Source organism: Chlamydotis macqueenii, chromosome 16 (genome assembly GCF_036417535.1).
Source record: "Chlamydotis macqueenii isolate bChlMac1 chromosome 16, bChlMac1.mat, whole genome shotgun sequence".
Classification (NCBI taxonomy): Eukaryota; Metazoa; Chordata; class Aves; order Otidiformes; family Otididae; genus Chlamydotis; species Chlamydotis macqueenii.
Window position 1 is genome coordinate 8,647,284 of NC_141571.1, and position 16,122 is coordinate 8,663,405.

At 47.5% G+C, this 16,122-nt stretch overlaps 1 protein-coding gene across 1 annotated transcript in view; it reads right to left on the bottom strand.

Moving 5' to 3' along the window:
• Nucleotides 1–15,915, bottom strand: part of NFATC2 (nuclear factor of activated T cells 2) — an 86,969-nt gene extending 71,054 nt beyond the window's left edge. The window contains exons 1-3 of the mRNA XM_086760565.1: nt 15,765–15,915; nt 6,319–7,345; nt 4,771–4,939 (exon numbers count right to left, since the gene is read on the bottom strand). Coding sequence (XP_086616691.1) covers nt 4,771–4,939; nt 6,319–7,345; nt 15,765–15,915 — 1,347 coding nt within the window. The remainder of the gene's footprint in view (nt 1–4,770; nt 4,940–6,318; nt 7,346–15,764) is intronic.
• Nucleotides 15,916–16,122: the final 207 nt, after the last annotated feature.

The following is a 16,122-nucleotide window of genomic DNA, read 5'->3' on the forward strand; positions in this document are numbered from 1 at the left end:
GGCACACTCTTTTGAGAAAATTACTACAAATTACCTTGATGGAGAAAAAAAAAATATCAAAAAACAAACTCAAACAAGTTCCCCAGGGATTGTTTACAGCAAGGTAAGTCCAAAACACACAAGTGCTTAGGGGAAAAAAATAGAATACGGACCAAAAAAAAAAAAAAAAAAACAAAAAAACAGGTTTTTAACAAAATAATACACCTCAGCCTCTCTACAGTCCATGGCAGATGCACATCTGAAACTGATGCCCTGTCTCACTGCTCTCAATTATACGAGGTGAATGCAGCAGTAAATCCCTCATTTATCTAGCACCTACCACCAAAGATACCAGAGGACTTCGGAATGTGGAAAGATCATGATGCCTCATTTATACATATAGGCTGCAACACGTGCAAATGCAACCATTTCTAATGAAATGCGTACGGACCGGCTATCCAGAGTATAGCTGGACAACCACTTGCATACATCAACTGCTCATCTTACCTAAAAGCTTTTCCTTTCCCTTCCACTTCCCTTGAAGCAAGGACTAGGGTTCTGCTTAGAACTTCCTGAATTATCACACAAAACATAATTTCCATGTTGAAAAAAAAACAATCTGGCCCCATGCAGAGCAGTAGGACAAAAGCAGAACCACTAAGTTTAATGAATATCTTCAAAACAATATTTTTACGGCTTTTAAAGGGACCATAGACTCTGCTTGACCATGGGGTGAAGCTCATACAGACCTAACCTTTGCTACTGAAAAGGTCTGTCTTTCTCATCACTGTCTTAAACATTTCAAAGACAGGAGAAGCTTTGCTGAAGAACTGAAAATCTGTCTCTTCCTGAAGGAGACAGGTTCTTACTGACACTGTGGGCAGCAGGTGAAAGACACCTATGCCAGTACTGAGCTTTACTCAAGCATGACCACATGCCCTCTTTCCCCTCGACAGCAGAACAGCAAGCAATGCCAATAACTCCAAAGTTTTACTTTCCTTTAAGAGGTGGGAGTTCCTAGAAGGATTATTGAAAACAATGCTGGCAGCGATCTCAAGGAATCATCCAGTTCATGTATCCTGTCTCAAGCAGAATTCAAATACATCCATGTCCTTCCTAGCAGACGTTTGCCTAAAAGCACGCGAAGATGGAGATTTTTACCCCTCTGGGCAGGGCGTGCTGCTGCGGGATGAACTTGGACAGCACTAGGTTTGTGTTTGGATTGTCACCTCAATCCCAATCACATCCATAAGCTCTTTACACAGAAGCAGTCACTGCCTTTCCAAGTGGAAAATTTGGTGAAAAAGAGCTGGAAATCAATCGTGCCTACCCCTCCTCTGTTGATTCAGTGGCCAGGCAGACCTGCAAGATGGAAGGTGCATGTAAACTTCAGCTTTGTCCTTGCTACGCAGGATGTGCTTACTGTTCTCAGCAACTTAACATCCAGGGGATACACTGGCATTCAACATCCCTAAAATAGAAGCCTGAGTTTCTCTAGTTAACAGCAAGCTGTAGTTTCCTCCCAAGAGTGACTCAGGACACCTAAACTGGTAGCCTACCCTTCTCCATGTGACTCTAGATGGTCTCTGAAGTTAGATGGTGTGAACATTACATAGCACGCACAGCTTCTCTCTTCCTCCCCCAGGCAAACAAAGCAAATGGCCTTCATCCATGGGGCCCATCTACCCAGAGGTTTTCATTAACCAGCCTCTTCTCCTGCCGTGCTTGGAGCGCGCAACTGGCGCAGTCTTGTGCACAAACTCTCGGGGCTAGACACGCGAAGAGGAGGAAGCAGCATCAGAAAAATAAACCACAAGATAAGGCCTGGAGGATATGAGATCTGCTGGTCTGTAGCTTCAGAGCACTCAAAAGAAGAAACTTGCAGGCAAAATACAGTTTTCAAAAAATAAATACAGCAGGCCAACACAATGCTGCAAAAACTAACCAAGGTCTCTTCCTCCAGAGGGTTCAGCTGGATAATTAGTCCACTAATTAATGGAGGGTTAATTTAATGGGAATTTTATCAAAAGTAGTTCAAAAATGTATGGGACATGAATGGGACACGGGTGTGTTCACATCTGTCATCTGAGAAGCACTGTGGGTCCCCAGCCCGCAGGAGAACGCCAGCCCAGTCACCTCAGGGTCAACACTGCTATCCCTGCTCTGGGGCCGAACACAGACAGAACCTGCTGAAAACAATTTAATTTCCCTGCAACCAGTTGCCTGTAGCTCATGCAAACTTTCCTCAAGACAGCGTCTACCTTTCAAAAGTCTCTCCTGTTTCATTTTCTCTGTTTCTGTACTGTTTGCTTCTGACAAGAAGACAAAAGTTAAAATTCACTGAGGGGAAAGAAGGTGAGGCGGGGTGGGGGGGGGGAGAAGAAACCCTGTTGAAGCCAAATAACTAAATAACTTACAACATGAAAGCTTTGGATTTTATTAGCCTTTCCTGAGTTTCAGACATCATAAACCATACAGGTGCAACTATCTCATAGCTGGGCACCCATATGAACCTCGTTATATTAAAGTGAACACAAACACAACAAATACTTCCAGGTTTGTAATAAACCTTCATAAAGAAACTGTCCGTATTTTCCCCATATGCAGGCACAGCTGTGCAAAGGCACATCTGCTTGGGAAACTAACACGCATCTTTGAATTTATAGTTTAAGATCCTTAAAGCTTGATGGCAAATTATGATAAAACCAGGAATATCAGTTCCTGTCTCCAACAGAAAATATAAATCCCTCTTGGACTGATATTGATTACAGGAAGGAAACAAAGCACTTATATTTCCCCACGTCACAAGAAACTCCTTCACTGCAATAAACATCCGGTTGATAGGAATATCTCGGGAAGGTAAACGATACCATTTGTAAGCAAACTGAGAACACAACAAGTGCTGACAGGCCAAATAGTTCATGCATCCACGTAGCTTCAAACACACCACAGCATGCTAGGAGTTTGTCAGATTCATAAACCAAAAAGATTGCATATACGTGTGACTGCTATTTATTATTATCCTGCACCCTTTACTCAAATATCCAGTCCATACATGTAAGTCCAGCTCAACCAAAGTCAATAAATTCATTGATTTAACAATTCATGGCTTGATTTTAGAAGGGGCTGAGCCTGCAGGGCAATATCTAATGTATGTTTGAAGTTAAGCACCAGCCAACCCAGTGAAACTAGTGGTATTGATCACATGCTTAAAACCAAGCACAAACTTCCACACTTTCCCAGCTCACGCTTGGCATAGCAAGGCCCAGGTGTGACAGGAACATCTGTAAGATGCACCCCAGCTTTGCTCAGTGAAAGCTGCAGCTGTGGCTGATCTGTGCAGTTGCCATCCCCCATTACCAGCAATATCGCCCTGACACCTTGCAACCCCGACCCAAAGCCCGGCCTTCCTTCCTGAACAGGACTGGCTGGAATGAGTGAAAAGACCGATGTGGCCCCAAATGGCTCCAGTGCAGCTACTCAGCCGTTATTTCACATCACCCTTTGAAAGGTGAAGGAAAAGCCCTTCACTATGCACAACAGAACAAGGGTTCAGTTCACCCATCCCTCAGGTCAGCAAAGGACCAAATTTTGTTTCCTCCATCACTGTCAGCTTGGATTTTGTTCACCGATTTCAGCAGAGTGGACTCTTTAGGGCAATATAAATTACACCTCAAAAGAGATATAAAATTTTGTTTCTGTAGTGACATCAGCCCAAATCAGTTCCCCCACGGTGGCGTACATCCAGGACAAAAAGAAGGCAGCGTTACCAGAGGTGCCGAGCAGAACCGCATGCGAGGTGGGACACGGCATCAGCAAGTTACACATAAACCAGGCACCGGACTGAATGGATGTACTGAGTGCTTGCACCACACACGGGTGAAATTATCTGACCTAAATTTAAATGGGCTTAAAATTAGAAGTTCTACCACATAACCAGAGGATAGAAAGAAAAAAAAAAAACAAAACAACAACAACAACAAAAACACAAAATAAAAAAAAAAAACACCACACCAAACTCCAAAAAAGAGTAAAATTGCTAAGAAAAAGCAAACGCATGAAAGATATTTCTAGTGAAAGGCAGCTGTTAACTCTGGGGAAACTCCAGTTTAACATCCATCCCTTCCTAACCCAACTCCCATCAAGAATGTTGCTTTGCCTTTCTTTAAAACTCAGGTGAACGTGCAGGAGCTGTGTGCAGTTTGGCTGTACGGACCAGTGAGGGGCCAAGATTAGACACAGGTACCAACCCTGCTGCATGCACTTGCTCTGCGGGAGCCTGGGGCAGCACGGCTCCAAAACCCTCGCGCACCGCTGGCAAGAGGACGTGGTACGGCACATCTAACGCGATCTGCCAGTTATTTTAAACCTGAGTTTGGTAGGTCACTGAGCTACGCCGAGTTTGAAAGCCAGGCTGATGTCTGTACATTTTGAACCTCACAAAAAAGCCCTAGCTCATACAGATTAGTCTGTTCTGAAGATAAAACAGGTGCAGCTGGAATTCAGGACAGCTGGGCATCTTATGACAAAGCTGGGTTACAGGAGGTTTAACATACAGTCCAGAAAGGTGGCAAATACTTTGCCTAAGTTTCTGAGCTTTCACAAGCTAATCCAAACCAACTTTCCAAACATCTAGGACTTCACCACAGCTCAACTTCAAACACTTTACACACATCTGCAAGCACACCCAAGTTCACATGGTCCTCCTCTTTCAGGGTCAGTCCCCAGCAAGACTTTCAAACTGAACTCACCCCCAGCTTTTCCTCTACAGAGTTGTTCTCCAGTCCTTACCTGGACGATGGGGTGGCCTCCGGTCGGTGCCTTGACGGCCCCTCGGCTCCCCTCTGTCTCGTAGTGTGCCCGGTGGTGAGGCTTCGGCTGTACCTCGATCCGCAGCTCGTAGGAGCCAGACTGGCTGGAAAGTGGCCACTCGAGGGGTGGGAGCGACTGGACGGGCAAACTGGGCAGAGAGAAACCACACCAGCTGAAACTCTTTAGCACTTAATTTCTCAAAGCCCTGATCTGTTCTCCCTCCAAGTGCCCCACCGGGGCTGCTCTCACAGAAACATTTAGGAGTCTGCTGCTAATTTCAGTGAGAATATGCTGTCCTGCTCATGTACAACGACAAACTCTGCTGAACTTGAGGATGAACACAATAATTTCTGTGGGCCCATCTCCTTGCAGAAGAGGATAGAATATTTCTATTTCTTAAATAGAAATATCTGTAGCAGTTACATTTTTTCAAAGATCCCTCTCTCTTATCTGGCTTTTGCTGTGCTTCTTAAACTTTGCTCACAGAACACACTTTGTGAAACATGAACTCCATTTACCATTACTTACCTGTTGCGTAAATTCATAATATTTATTATTTCCATAAATACTGAAACGCACACGAATAAAATGCTAAACATTCTTACCTGATACCAGTTTACCTGTTATCAAAATACAGAAAGGTTTATAGCATGAAATTAATACACTGAGATGTACAACTAGAGCTTGCACTGGACTTTAAACAACTCTTATTTTGTCAGTACAAACTGCTGCCAGGACCGACCTAGAAAGCCAAGGAAAGTCACAGCCCGTGTTCTTCCATTCACAATTTGTGTTTAGCAGCTCAGGAGCAGCATGGGATAACGTCAGCGTGGGGACACCCTCGCTGCTGAGCGGGATGGCAGGGCCGACATGGTGCCAGTGGTGACCGCAAGTGGAATCACACGTTTGGCACCCTCCGTCCTGGCAGATACGCACCGCTCAGGGCCCAGACCTGCATGCCGCCAGCGCCAGACAATGGAGGGAGTCGATGCCGGTAGTGCCAACGGCTGAGATTTGGGTTAAATGACAATTAACAAATTAACAACCAACAATAAGTCACTTGGGGTTGACCGAATGCTCAGTCTGACTTGGAGCAGTGTGCTCTATTTTGAATCAGGAAATATTTAAAGTATTTTCATCCTCAATAGAAATTTGTGGACATTCTCTGAACTTAGAGAAGCAATCAAGTCATTTTCTTTAAAAGCAGCAGGATGGAATGAGTATTTAGCCTTTGTCAAAGGCTGTCTGCAAGCTGCTTTTAGACAAATAATTTGGAAATTTGAATTTGTCACATGCTGTGCTATCAATGAACCACTCTGATGATGTTTCTTCCAAACTCAGATTTTTCTCATCTCTCGGAATCATAATGGACTGGGCTCCCACTAACCAGTGCTGTCCCTGAGCACTCAGCTCCGGTCTGCAGCAGGATCTGCCCAAGGAAACGCTCCCTGGGGATCAGTACACACAACAGAGGGACATCATGCCATGAGAACATGAGAAAACACAACCACAAGAAGCATCACGTACCTGCAGATGGGTATCGCAGGCACCAGTTGCTTTGTCCAGGATGGAGGTACCAACAAAATTGATTCTGGGGCTGAGTTTCTCCTGTCCTCCTGCTCACAAGGCCCATGGAAGTCAACAGTCTGAAAGACGTGACATGGAATGCTGTTTTTGTGGGAAGGCATTGATGAAGGATCAGGGCTGGTTTTCCAAATTTTCGTGGGAACACCACAGGAAGGATCCGTAGGAAGGGTGTTCATAGCATCCATGGAAAGAGAAGTGCTGGGCAACTGCGTGTAAGTAACTGAAGAGTTGTCTTCTCTCAAGGGGATGCGAGGAGAGGATTGTGGAGAGGGGGTCCTTGACTGTCGTGGAGAAGTGGAAGGCAGCTGAGTACTGTAGAGCTCAGTGCAAGAGTACCTCCGTTTTGCACCTGGTGATGAAGACCTTGAGTTGGGACAGGGTGATGGTGAATGTCGTCCCAAGCAGGTTTCCTCCGTGATGCTTGTTCGTGGTGACATTATTGGAGAGGTTCTAGGAGAATAATGAGTATGGATGTTTTGAAACTGTGGACAAAGGTCATCACTAGGACCATTATTTGGTGAAACACATGGTGACGTGCAAGGAGATACATTTGTCTCTGAAATGAAACTTGCAGAGGAGCCGCTACTAGCTGGGCTCAAACACAGTGGTTCTCTGTAGCCCTCAAAGCCAGGGACAGGCAGGGTAACCCTTGGGCTAGCGGTAGCTGAGTTTGACTGATGTTCTACCAAAAGAACATCTGTGTCTCTGCTGCGGAAGGGACCCCCTGAATGAATCAGTTCATGATATGGAGTAATTTCAATCCTAGGGCTCGGAGCAGAGGCCCCTGCAGCGTTGGCAGGGTGTGTAGGTGTTGTCCCTATGCTATCTGGCTGTCCATATCTGCCCATGGGATCTGCAGAAAGGCTAGAAAAAGGCAGGGGGCATGGCTTGAGGCCACAGTCCAGGACATCATGAGCGTATGTAACTCCAGAGGGTGGGCTGTTGGTTTTATGTGGAGTCGGTTCTTCTGGAAAAAGAAGGGTCTCTTTAAGACTATAAATATTATTACAGAAGCTGAGCAATCATGGATTAAAAAAAAAGCATATTTATAAACTGGTTGTGATCTGATATTAGGTAAGTATTTGTGTAACTCTTTCTTTTAACTGCAATTAATGCTTGTGAAAAGTACTGGATTAACAGCCAGGGAAGCTCAAGTGCTCAGAGCAGATGCAGCACAGACAGAAGTCCTGCAAACACTTCCACACCGGCCAGCTGGGCTCCCTCGACCCCAGCCCTGAGCTAGAGGGATTGCCTGGAAGGGTCGGCCACACCTCAGCCTCTCTGCCTGTTTCAGTGCTGGCCTTCCTACTCTTTCTGCCAAACACACTCCCGAGCGCCAACCAGGGGGTTGGGACTTTGGTCAACTTCTGCCAGCTAGGAGCTGGACCGAGACCACCACGTCACACAACCACTTCCAAATAGGTCTACATAAATCCAAGAGGTTGAGGAACAGCTTTCGGTCAAGGAAGAAAAACCTTTCTTACAAAGCGAAGTCCAGACAGAAAAGCCTTCCTGAAACCAAAGCTGAGCTCAGGCTTTTAAATGAAAAAGTCAGTTCTGTATGATGATTTGTCTCTATATCACGCCAACAAGTTTTGGTGACAGGTTTCACATGAGAAAGCACCGGATGATCAAAAACACATTCACAAATATTTGTTAGGGGAGAGAGAGAGAGAGAGAGGAAGGATCCAGCCCCATGGTTACAGGCAATCACTTTCCATTTGCAGCTCTAGGAATGTTTTGGTCAGAGAGGGATTATAAAATACACAATAACAGGTACGTGTTCAGCGCAACTCTCTCCTGGTGCAAAAAAAAAACCCAGTTTTCAGAGATTCTCAGTCTTGCAAACTATCCCCAGGTTGCAGAGTACAGGGATGCTTCTAGGCAACACGGAATTCCCACCAGCATCACTGAGCCCAGTTCTGATCTCACCCCAGCACCGCACCGGGTGCGTAATGCCAGAGAGAGGACCCGAGAGAGCAGAGTCATGCCAGGCATCCCTGGGACAGACCCCCCGAGGTACATCAGCTCCTGTAGCTCCCCCAGCCTGGGAGCTGAATAATACTTGCCATTACACAAAAGCATGCAAAATACTACCAGGACTTTGATACAGTTTTAAAGATCTCAGTGTATCCAGCAGGAAAAATCTGAAAGAGCTCCACAGTTGGAGATGAACTCTCACTATCTGCTGGGCACAGAGTGGTATGTGTCATAGGCAAAGAGAGTTTCATTTAGGTATTTAAATAACTGTACCAGCATTTTCTCTAACTCCTACACTACATGAGGCAACATTTCCCATGAGCAAATAATATTGTACATCAAGCCAGGCAGGGGCTGGCTGTGCTTTCTGCAAAAGTAGCAAAAGATCATTGTGAAACTTTTGCACACAGACTGTGATTTAATTTCAGGGGGTTTCTGTTCATTTTCAGTTTTAAACGCTCCCTAGCGTGAAAGCAAAATCCTCCACTGATTTTTGATGACTGCTTTTTGTGTTCAATATTTTGCACAACCTGGAGAAAACTCCACAAAAAAAAAAAAAAAGTAGCAGGAACCGCTGAGCTTTCTCATTTAGCGGGAAACCTCAACACCCAACCAAACCAACCAACACACAGAATGTCTATGTGACCGCGTGGGAGATGACTGGGAAAGCCCAGCTTGCAGACTTCTTAAGGTTCCCTCTGGCTTTTAATCCCAGCACACTGCTGTTTGGGGGCTGGGGAAAACAGCAATGAGTGACTGAATTTTGAACTGTACATATTTTTAGCATCGTTGATTTCGGATATCAGAGCTTTGGCGTTCACAGGAATAGTGTGTCATTCACATCACTCAAACCCTGAGGCATCGAGCCTAGATACTGATGCTGCCGCTCACTTTGAATAGAATTCATCAGCCCTTCAGACTAGTCAGAGCAACACCCCCTACGCAGTCACACAAAACATCGCTCCCACCGCTTTCAGGAGAATCGCTCCGATTTGAGCTGATGCAAGGGAGCAAAACCAGCACCAAGCAGAGCCAGGCTTGACGCCAGGATTCAGACGGTGACCGGCAGTCGCAGAAAAGCTCTCCAGGCTGAACAGCATCACACCAAGGAACAGGCGACCGTTTCAGCTCCCCATTCAGCGAGAGCTGCCCCCACCGCACACGTCAAACCGCGCTGTCAGTGCCGGATACGCAACAACAGATAAAAAAGGACAACTCCTCACAACACATGGTGAGCAGGAAAGCTGGCACGTATACACACTTGTGTTGAGGGGTACGGCGAAAACAAACATATATTTGTATGTGAACGTGTAATATTTAAAGTCTTCTGAATGACAAACACACACAACCACCCACACTTTCTGCCTATTAAAAATCGGGCTTCAGATAACCCAAGTTTTCTATGTTTTTCTCTGGAATATTGTGTTTAAATGAGCACTTTCATCCTTGGCATTCACTCTTCAAGAGGATCCATGTTCCAGATATTAATAACTACGTTTACGCACAATGACAAGCTGCAGCGTGCCCTTGCCTGCGCAGAGCACTCGTGCAGAGCGCTCCTCTGCCGCGCTTCACAGGCTGCACAGACCGGGATTGCTCACCCAGCGCTCGCCGACAGCCAGCGAGGCAGGCGCCTTTGCCAAGCAGACAACACCCACAGCCTTCTGCACAGCAAAAATATTTAGTTTCCCCCACCACACGGCAAATTATCAATAAAGCAGGCAGCGGCGCTGGAACGTGGGCAAGGCTGCAGACAAGGAAACCTCAGCTCGTTTGAAGAGCGCCCAGGGAACCGCGCCGGGCAGAGATGCCCAGGGCTGAGGCTGCGTCTTGGGCAGGGGAGAGGCTGCCGGCCCTGACTCATTGGTACGGCTTCGTCAGGATGCGGGGCTCGGGGAGATCTCCTGACTGAGTCCCAGCCCTGCATAACTTCAGCAGTACAATGAAATCACTGTTCCGGGTGCTGTTGCCCACGCCTGTGATGTCAGGGTCTGTTGCCATGGAAATGGCGGTGATGCTACAACGCAAGTCTCTGACCTCATCAGGGGAGAGAAAAGGGGCAGTTGGGTAAAGTAGCAAGTGCTGCTCTCTGGAAGTAAACGACTCTTACATCAAAATCAGGAGAAATTCTGCTTTTTGCTTTAGTAGGAGAGGACTGGCTACCCTGCTCCTGGCCAACTTGGCTCAAGCAGGCTGGGGTTTGGAATCCGCTCGAGAAAGGGACCGACTTGAGCCAACATCCCAGCTTCCCCAGGCGAGCACAGTTTGGTTTTTTAAACAATGTCAAGCTCCTGCCTTTGACAGGAGGGGAACAGGGAGCCTGGCAGCCCAGCTTCTTTCCCTCTGCATTTGCAGAGACCAGCGGGAACATGAAGCAGCCTGGGGCATGGGAAGAGCTCCAGGCAGGGAGCCCCAGCAATGCCCATGCTTCTCCCTGAGCCGTCAAGGTGCACTGGGTTAGGGTGGGGGGAGCTGAGGACAGCAAACCCTGGCCCTCTGCCATGCTGGAGATGGCCGGGAGCAGCCCAGCCGCCCACCAGCTGAGCTCCCCATGGAGCCAAGAGGCCGCTGCATCCCCCTACAAGAGAATAATTCTGTGACCGATCAGCCCAGCAAAGGTGTTCTTCAAGAACTGAAGCAGCTTGGAAACCTTTGTGCACATGCCCCAGAGGTACAGCTTGGCACCTGAGGCTGTGCTACCTTCAGGGGTTCATCTGTCCCTGCATATTGCACCTCAGGACACAGACCAAAATGCTCCTGCAAAGGACTGTCCTCTGCACTGCTTGTCTGATGACCATCCTGGTGAGCAGCACAGCAGCTTCAACACAGCTCCTCAGCTAGCCTCTGCACGGGCAGTCACAGCACGTCCCCACCTCCCTTCACTCCGGCATTTCCCAGACTGAGGTTTCACTGCTGAATCATCCTCTGATTCAGTACCAAAAGATCCCTCTTGTTTGACAGAGGGTTAAAAGCCAGCGAACTTCACACCCAGACAACACTGGCACCTCCTCACATTCTCTGTCATCCTCACTGCCAGCAAACAGCCTACTCCCCTGCGTCACCCACACCCCACGAGCAGGGAAGCCCCACCTCCAAATCCCCTAGGATCCCACTCAAACTGCCTCCATGCTCCCTGCTCTCCTTCCCCTCTTTTCCCACAGCCTTCACCCAGTTGCTAGTTCACAAGACCATCTCTCCTCTCCCTCCCCACCACAGGGGATGTAAGCAAGGCATCCTACCGTGTTGTAAACAAACAGCAAACCAGCTCCCACAGACAGACAGAGGGACAGATGGAGGAACACTGCAGACAGCTTCACCAACCATCCAGTGGCCACCAGCCTCCCCAGCTGGGTCCCCTCAGGAGCCCTTAGCACTGATTAGCTAGGAGAGTTCAAACACAGGTGGAAAAGATCAAGGGATTTCAGTTTTAAAGGGCTTAACCCTTCATTTTCAAAGCTCCTTTTCACACATGTCTGAGAGGCAGAAAGGGAAACCCACACGGGGTCCCGCCAGGCTCCAGAGGTTTCCCAAGCCAGATGGGATGCACACCAGTGCGGATGTACGCACCCGGCTCTGCCAGGGCCCACCCTCCGCTGCTTCCCAAACAGGGCAGGGACTTCAAAGCCATTCAGTCAGCCAAATGTGACCTTGCCAATTAGCATGAAATTAGGGAATAACAGATCAGCCCAGCAACTGCATTCCACGATGGGTTTACACAAATCATCACCTAGGGAAAGCTGAAGATAGCCGCCCACGGGACGAGGGAGGGCAGGGCGAGAAGTTTGGGTTTGACCTCACATCCGTTCGCTGCAGTGCAGCTCCTGGGATTTCACTGGAGTTCCTGATTTGCATAAGTAGAAGAGTCCAAAACTTTTAAAATTAATTTTCTTATTGTAATTTGAAGGGGTCAGTCCAGAGCTTTCTGGCATTTTTCAAAAGCCGAGTTGTCTGTTACTCACACAAGCTGCTTGGAAGCTCAAAGTGAAAGTTGGTTTCCTGAGTGAGATCTGGTGTTCTCTGTGACATGTGCGTGTTTGCTTCCTCACTGCAGGGCTGCCGCTGAACACAGCCTCCTGTGTTACTGAGCCAGTCACCAGGACCGAGCTGCAAGCTTTTATTTTTTTTTTTTTCTTTTAATAGCTTTGTGCTGGGGAGAAAAAGAAGGAATGAGGCAAATTTTACAGGGCTTGACAGCTGCAAGATGTGGCAATGTCCCTGGGAGCCCTTCTACATACAAACAAGTATTTAGCAGAATATTAATATTTACAGATGCTCCCTTCTTCCCCTCTCTGTACTATACTTACACAGACCTTGTACATTCATATCACCAGATGCAACGTAGGAGTCTGCTGGGCCACAGCAAAGGCTTGAGCCTACAAGAAAATACTCCTTCCAATACCCATTCTCACCTCTTGTCTTTGGGCAGGATTTGTCTGGACTCTTAATTTAGGATGGGTTTTGTTTGGATTTCAAATTTCAAAACACCACTCAGAGGACCAGTCCTCGGAAGGGTTAACCTCAAATATTAAAAATTATGCAGCAGCTTTACCTGGCAGTGGATCATCACACAGTCACCACCCAACAAAATTGAGTAGGTGAGCTGCTGAAGCAGAGCAGTGGTCTGGCTTTTCAGGATCTTGTCTCTCACAGTGGCCAACAACAGGTTTTACGGAATATTACACAAAGCAGTTACCAGAACTTACTCATCTCCATTTGTAGGAGCGAGTTCAAATGCTCATTGACTTTCTGTCAGTTTTCTCCACTGAGAAACAAGGACATTCAGCACCTTTCTAGTCTGAAATAAGCTAAAACTTGGGATCCTGCTAGCAAGACCTCTACGTGTATCTCTCAAGGGAATGCATCTAAGACATTTCTTTAAAAGGACAAAAAACATCTTCAATGCTCAAGTGAAATCACAATCAACCTAACAGCCCAGGACACCTGCTTTGCTCAAGCCTCCTAAAGCCCGTTCACCTGGGCACGTCTCGGAGCAGCCTGCTGAAGGCAGATGTTTCTGGTTTGCAAATGAGAAGACAGCTAATTAAAGTTTGGCAAGTAAAGGCAAAAGTAAAAGGCACTTTGTTCAGCACTCCTGCTTATGGAAATGGTTGGCTTGGAGAGGAATATTTAATATTAATAATATTGACTGTAGGGTTTTTATTTACCCTTTTTCCCCTGTTGCTTTTATAGCAGTCCATGTTCCTGTTGTCTCAGGCACACATAAGCACTACTGAATGCCAACAGCTTTCAGTAAGGATATTTCTGGCATTTCCATGGCAACAAGTTGTGATATAGATCCTACTTTTGAAATGCTAGCTTAGGTGGATACTGTCAAACCCCAACCTTTTAAAATATTTTTTATCAGAAACAAACTTTCATCCCAATCCATTCATTTCTAGAGCCTCAAATTTACAATTTTTGCCTAAAGAAAAAAAAAATCACTTCAGCATGTTTACAGAGATTTGTTATTATAGGACTTGTTGCAAGCGGTGGGTGGAGCCGGTCAGACTCTGAGGAAAGCAGAGCCTCTTTCAAACGGGCTTTGAATGCAGGAACCAGACTCAAGTGCTGGGATCCACAGACACTCCTATGGTTTTGGTTCCATTTTGAATCCTCCACTGAAAACGACTTGTTTTCTCAACTACAGTTCAGACAAGGCCAGAATCGCACATGAACAACGAGCATCATTTACCACCAGAATGTGGATAAACCTCTTTCTCAAAATTTTAACATTTTCTGTTCTCATGTAAACATGCTTTAATCTTTTGTACATTAAAGGTCACGGATGTATACTGGATTGCTTACAGACCCTAGGCTGGTGCCTTTTCAAACCGAAGGAGAATGTTCTCCAGATTACAATGCTAGCATATATGGTTGTGATTTTTTTTTTTATGCTAATGATTTCCATGTTTGGAACAAACAGAATTACTGCTAATTATGGTTTCCAGTCATCCAAACGTGGAGAAAGCAGGCTCAAGAAGGAAGTTACTTCTGCTGCAAGCGTACACTTCTCTGCATTTATGCGGTTAGAAGATCAAACTTTCTACCCCCCACCTACGTACTATTATATTCTGTGGAACTTCCCACTTAAGGCTTCACAGCAGTACTCTCTACTATAAAGATGTGGAAAAAAAACCCAGCATCTGAAGCTTTCACTGAGATTTAATGTATTTTCATTATAACCACTGACCTCTCCCCACAGTGGATTTATTTTAGCATGGTTTGATCTACATTAAACCTTGAAAGAAAGTGCAGCTTTGTGCATACGATGACATTAACCATCCTCACTCAGCTTTGATGCCAGTGCACATCTGTATATTTAAACAAGCAAACAAAGAATAAAACTCAGTAACAACTCTCCATTTCGCTAATGATACCATGATTCAGGCCTAACAGGTCTCCTCCTGCACTGTCCCCTAGGAACACACTGCTTTCTTCAAACGCCCTAGGGAAATGCCACCTCTCAACTGTGCAGAACCAAACCGCGGGTATCTTAGAAACGATATCCCAGCAATTCTTTCCCCTGGGTCCTGTCTCTTTTGGCTTTGCCTGACTTACACAAATCTGTATTTTATGGGATAGGAAGTATCACAGAATAGTTTGGGTTGGAAGGGACCTTTAAAGTCCATCCAGTCCAGCTACCCTGCAAGGAGTAGGGACATCTCCAACCAGATCAGGTATCATCAACAGATTGAATTATCATTTAGAGAATCAGGGAACACTTGTCACAGTGCTTTTAGTATCACAGACTTGCATAAACTCAGGAAAGCAGGAGAACAGTTCGCAAATCTTTTTTTTTTTTTTTTTTTTCAATTTAACTTAAGCTTACAATATTTGGACCCAAACTGCAAACCAGATCTCCTCAGCTCCTTGCCATCCAAGCAGGATGGTCAGACTCATCGCAAGTAAGCAGCTCCTTAGGCCTCCTCGACCCAGTGCTCAAGCTGCCCATTTTGAGTTCCCAGAACATTCTCCACCACCACGGCCACGGTCACAAGGTGACCACCTGAGCCCAGCTCTTCTGCTTTGTCTTTCACAGCCGTGCTCCCACACCCAAGCGCACAACTTTCTAAGCAACAGGAGGGTCCCGCAGCCGCTCGCAGATGCTCCATCATCAGCTGGGGCCCAAGCCACTGGCCGCCGGTGACCGTTCACAAGCGCCCGTGGGCCAGAGCAGCACCGCGACCCCCAAAACCCCGGCCCCGAGTGCAGCCCGGCACCCATCGCCGCGGACCCGGTGGGGCAGGCCCCAGGCAGGACAGGAGCCCGGCAGCATCCCGGGTCCCCACCGCAATCCGAGGGGCTGCCAGAGGCCGCAGGCATCGCCCGGACCGAACCGGAGCCGCTCGGTCCGGTAGAGGCGGCTCCGCCGCCCCGTCGGGGCGCGGCACCGGGTCCTCACCAACCTTCGATCGGCTTCAGGTAGTCGTAGTCGAAGAGGATGGAGAAGTCAAACTCCTCCTGCGGGCTGCCCTCTCGGGCCGGGCCGGGGCCGGGGCCATGCCCGGGCCCCCCCTCCTGCGGGTCGGGCTCCGGAGCCCGGGCGGCGGCGCTCATCGCGGCCGGAGCCGGCCTGGCAGCGGCGGGACGGGAGGGGGACGGCGGGGAGGAGGGGAGGGAAGGGGAGGCTCGCCCGGGGCCGGCCGGTTGCCGAGGGGAGCCGAAGTGCGAGAGCCGCCGCGACGCCCGTCGGTATCCTTCCAAGCGCAAGTGGAGAGGAGTTAGAGGGGAGGGAGAAAAAGAAAAAGAAAAAAAAAAAACAAG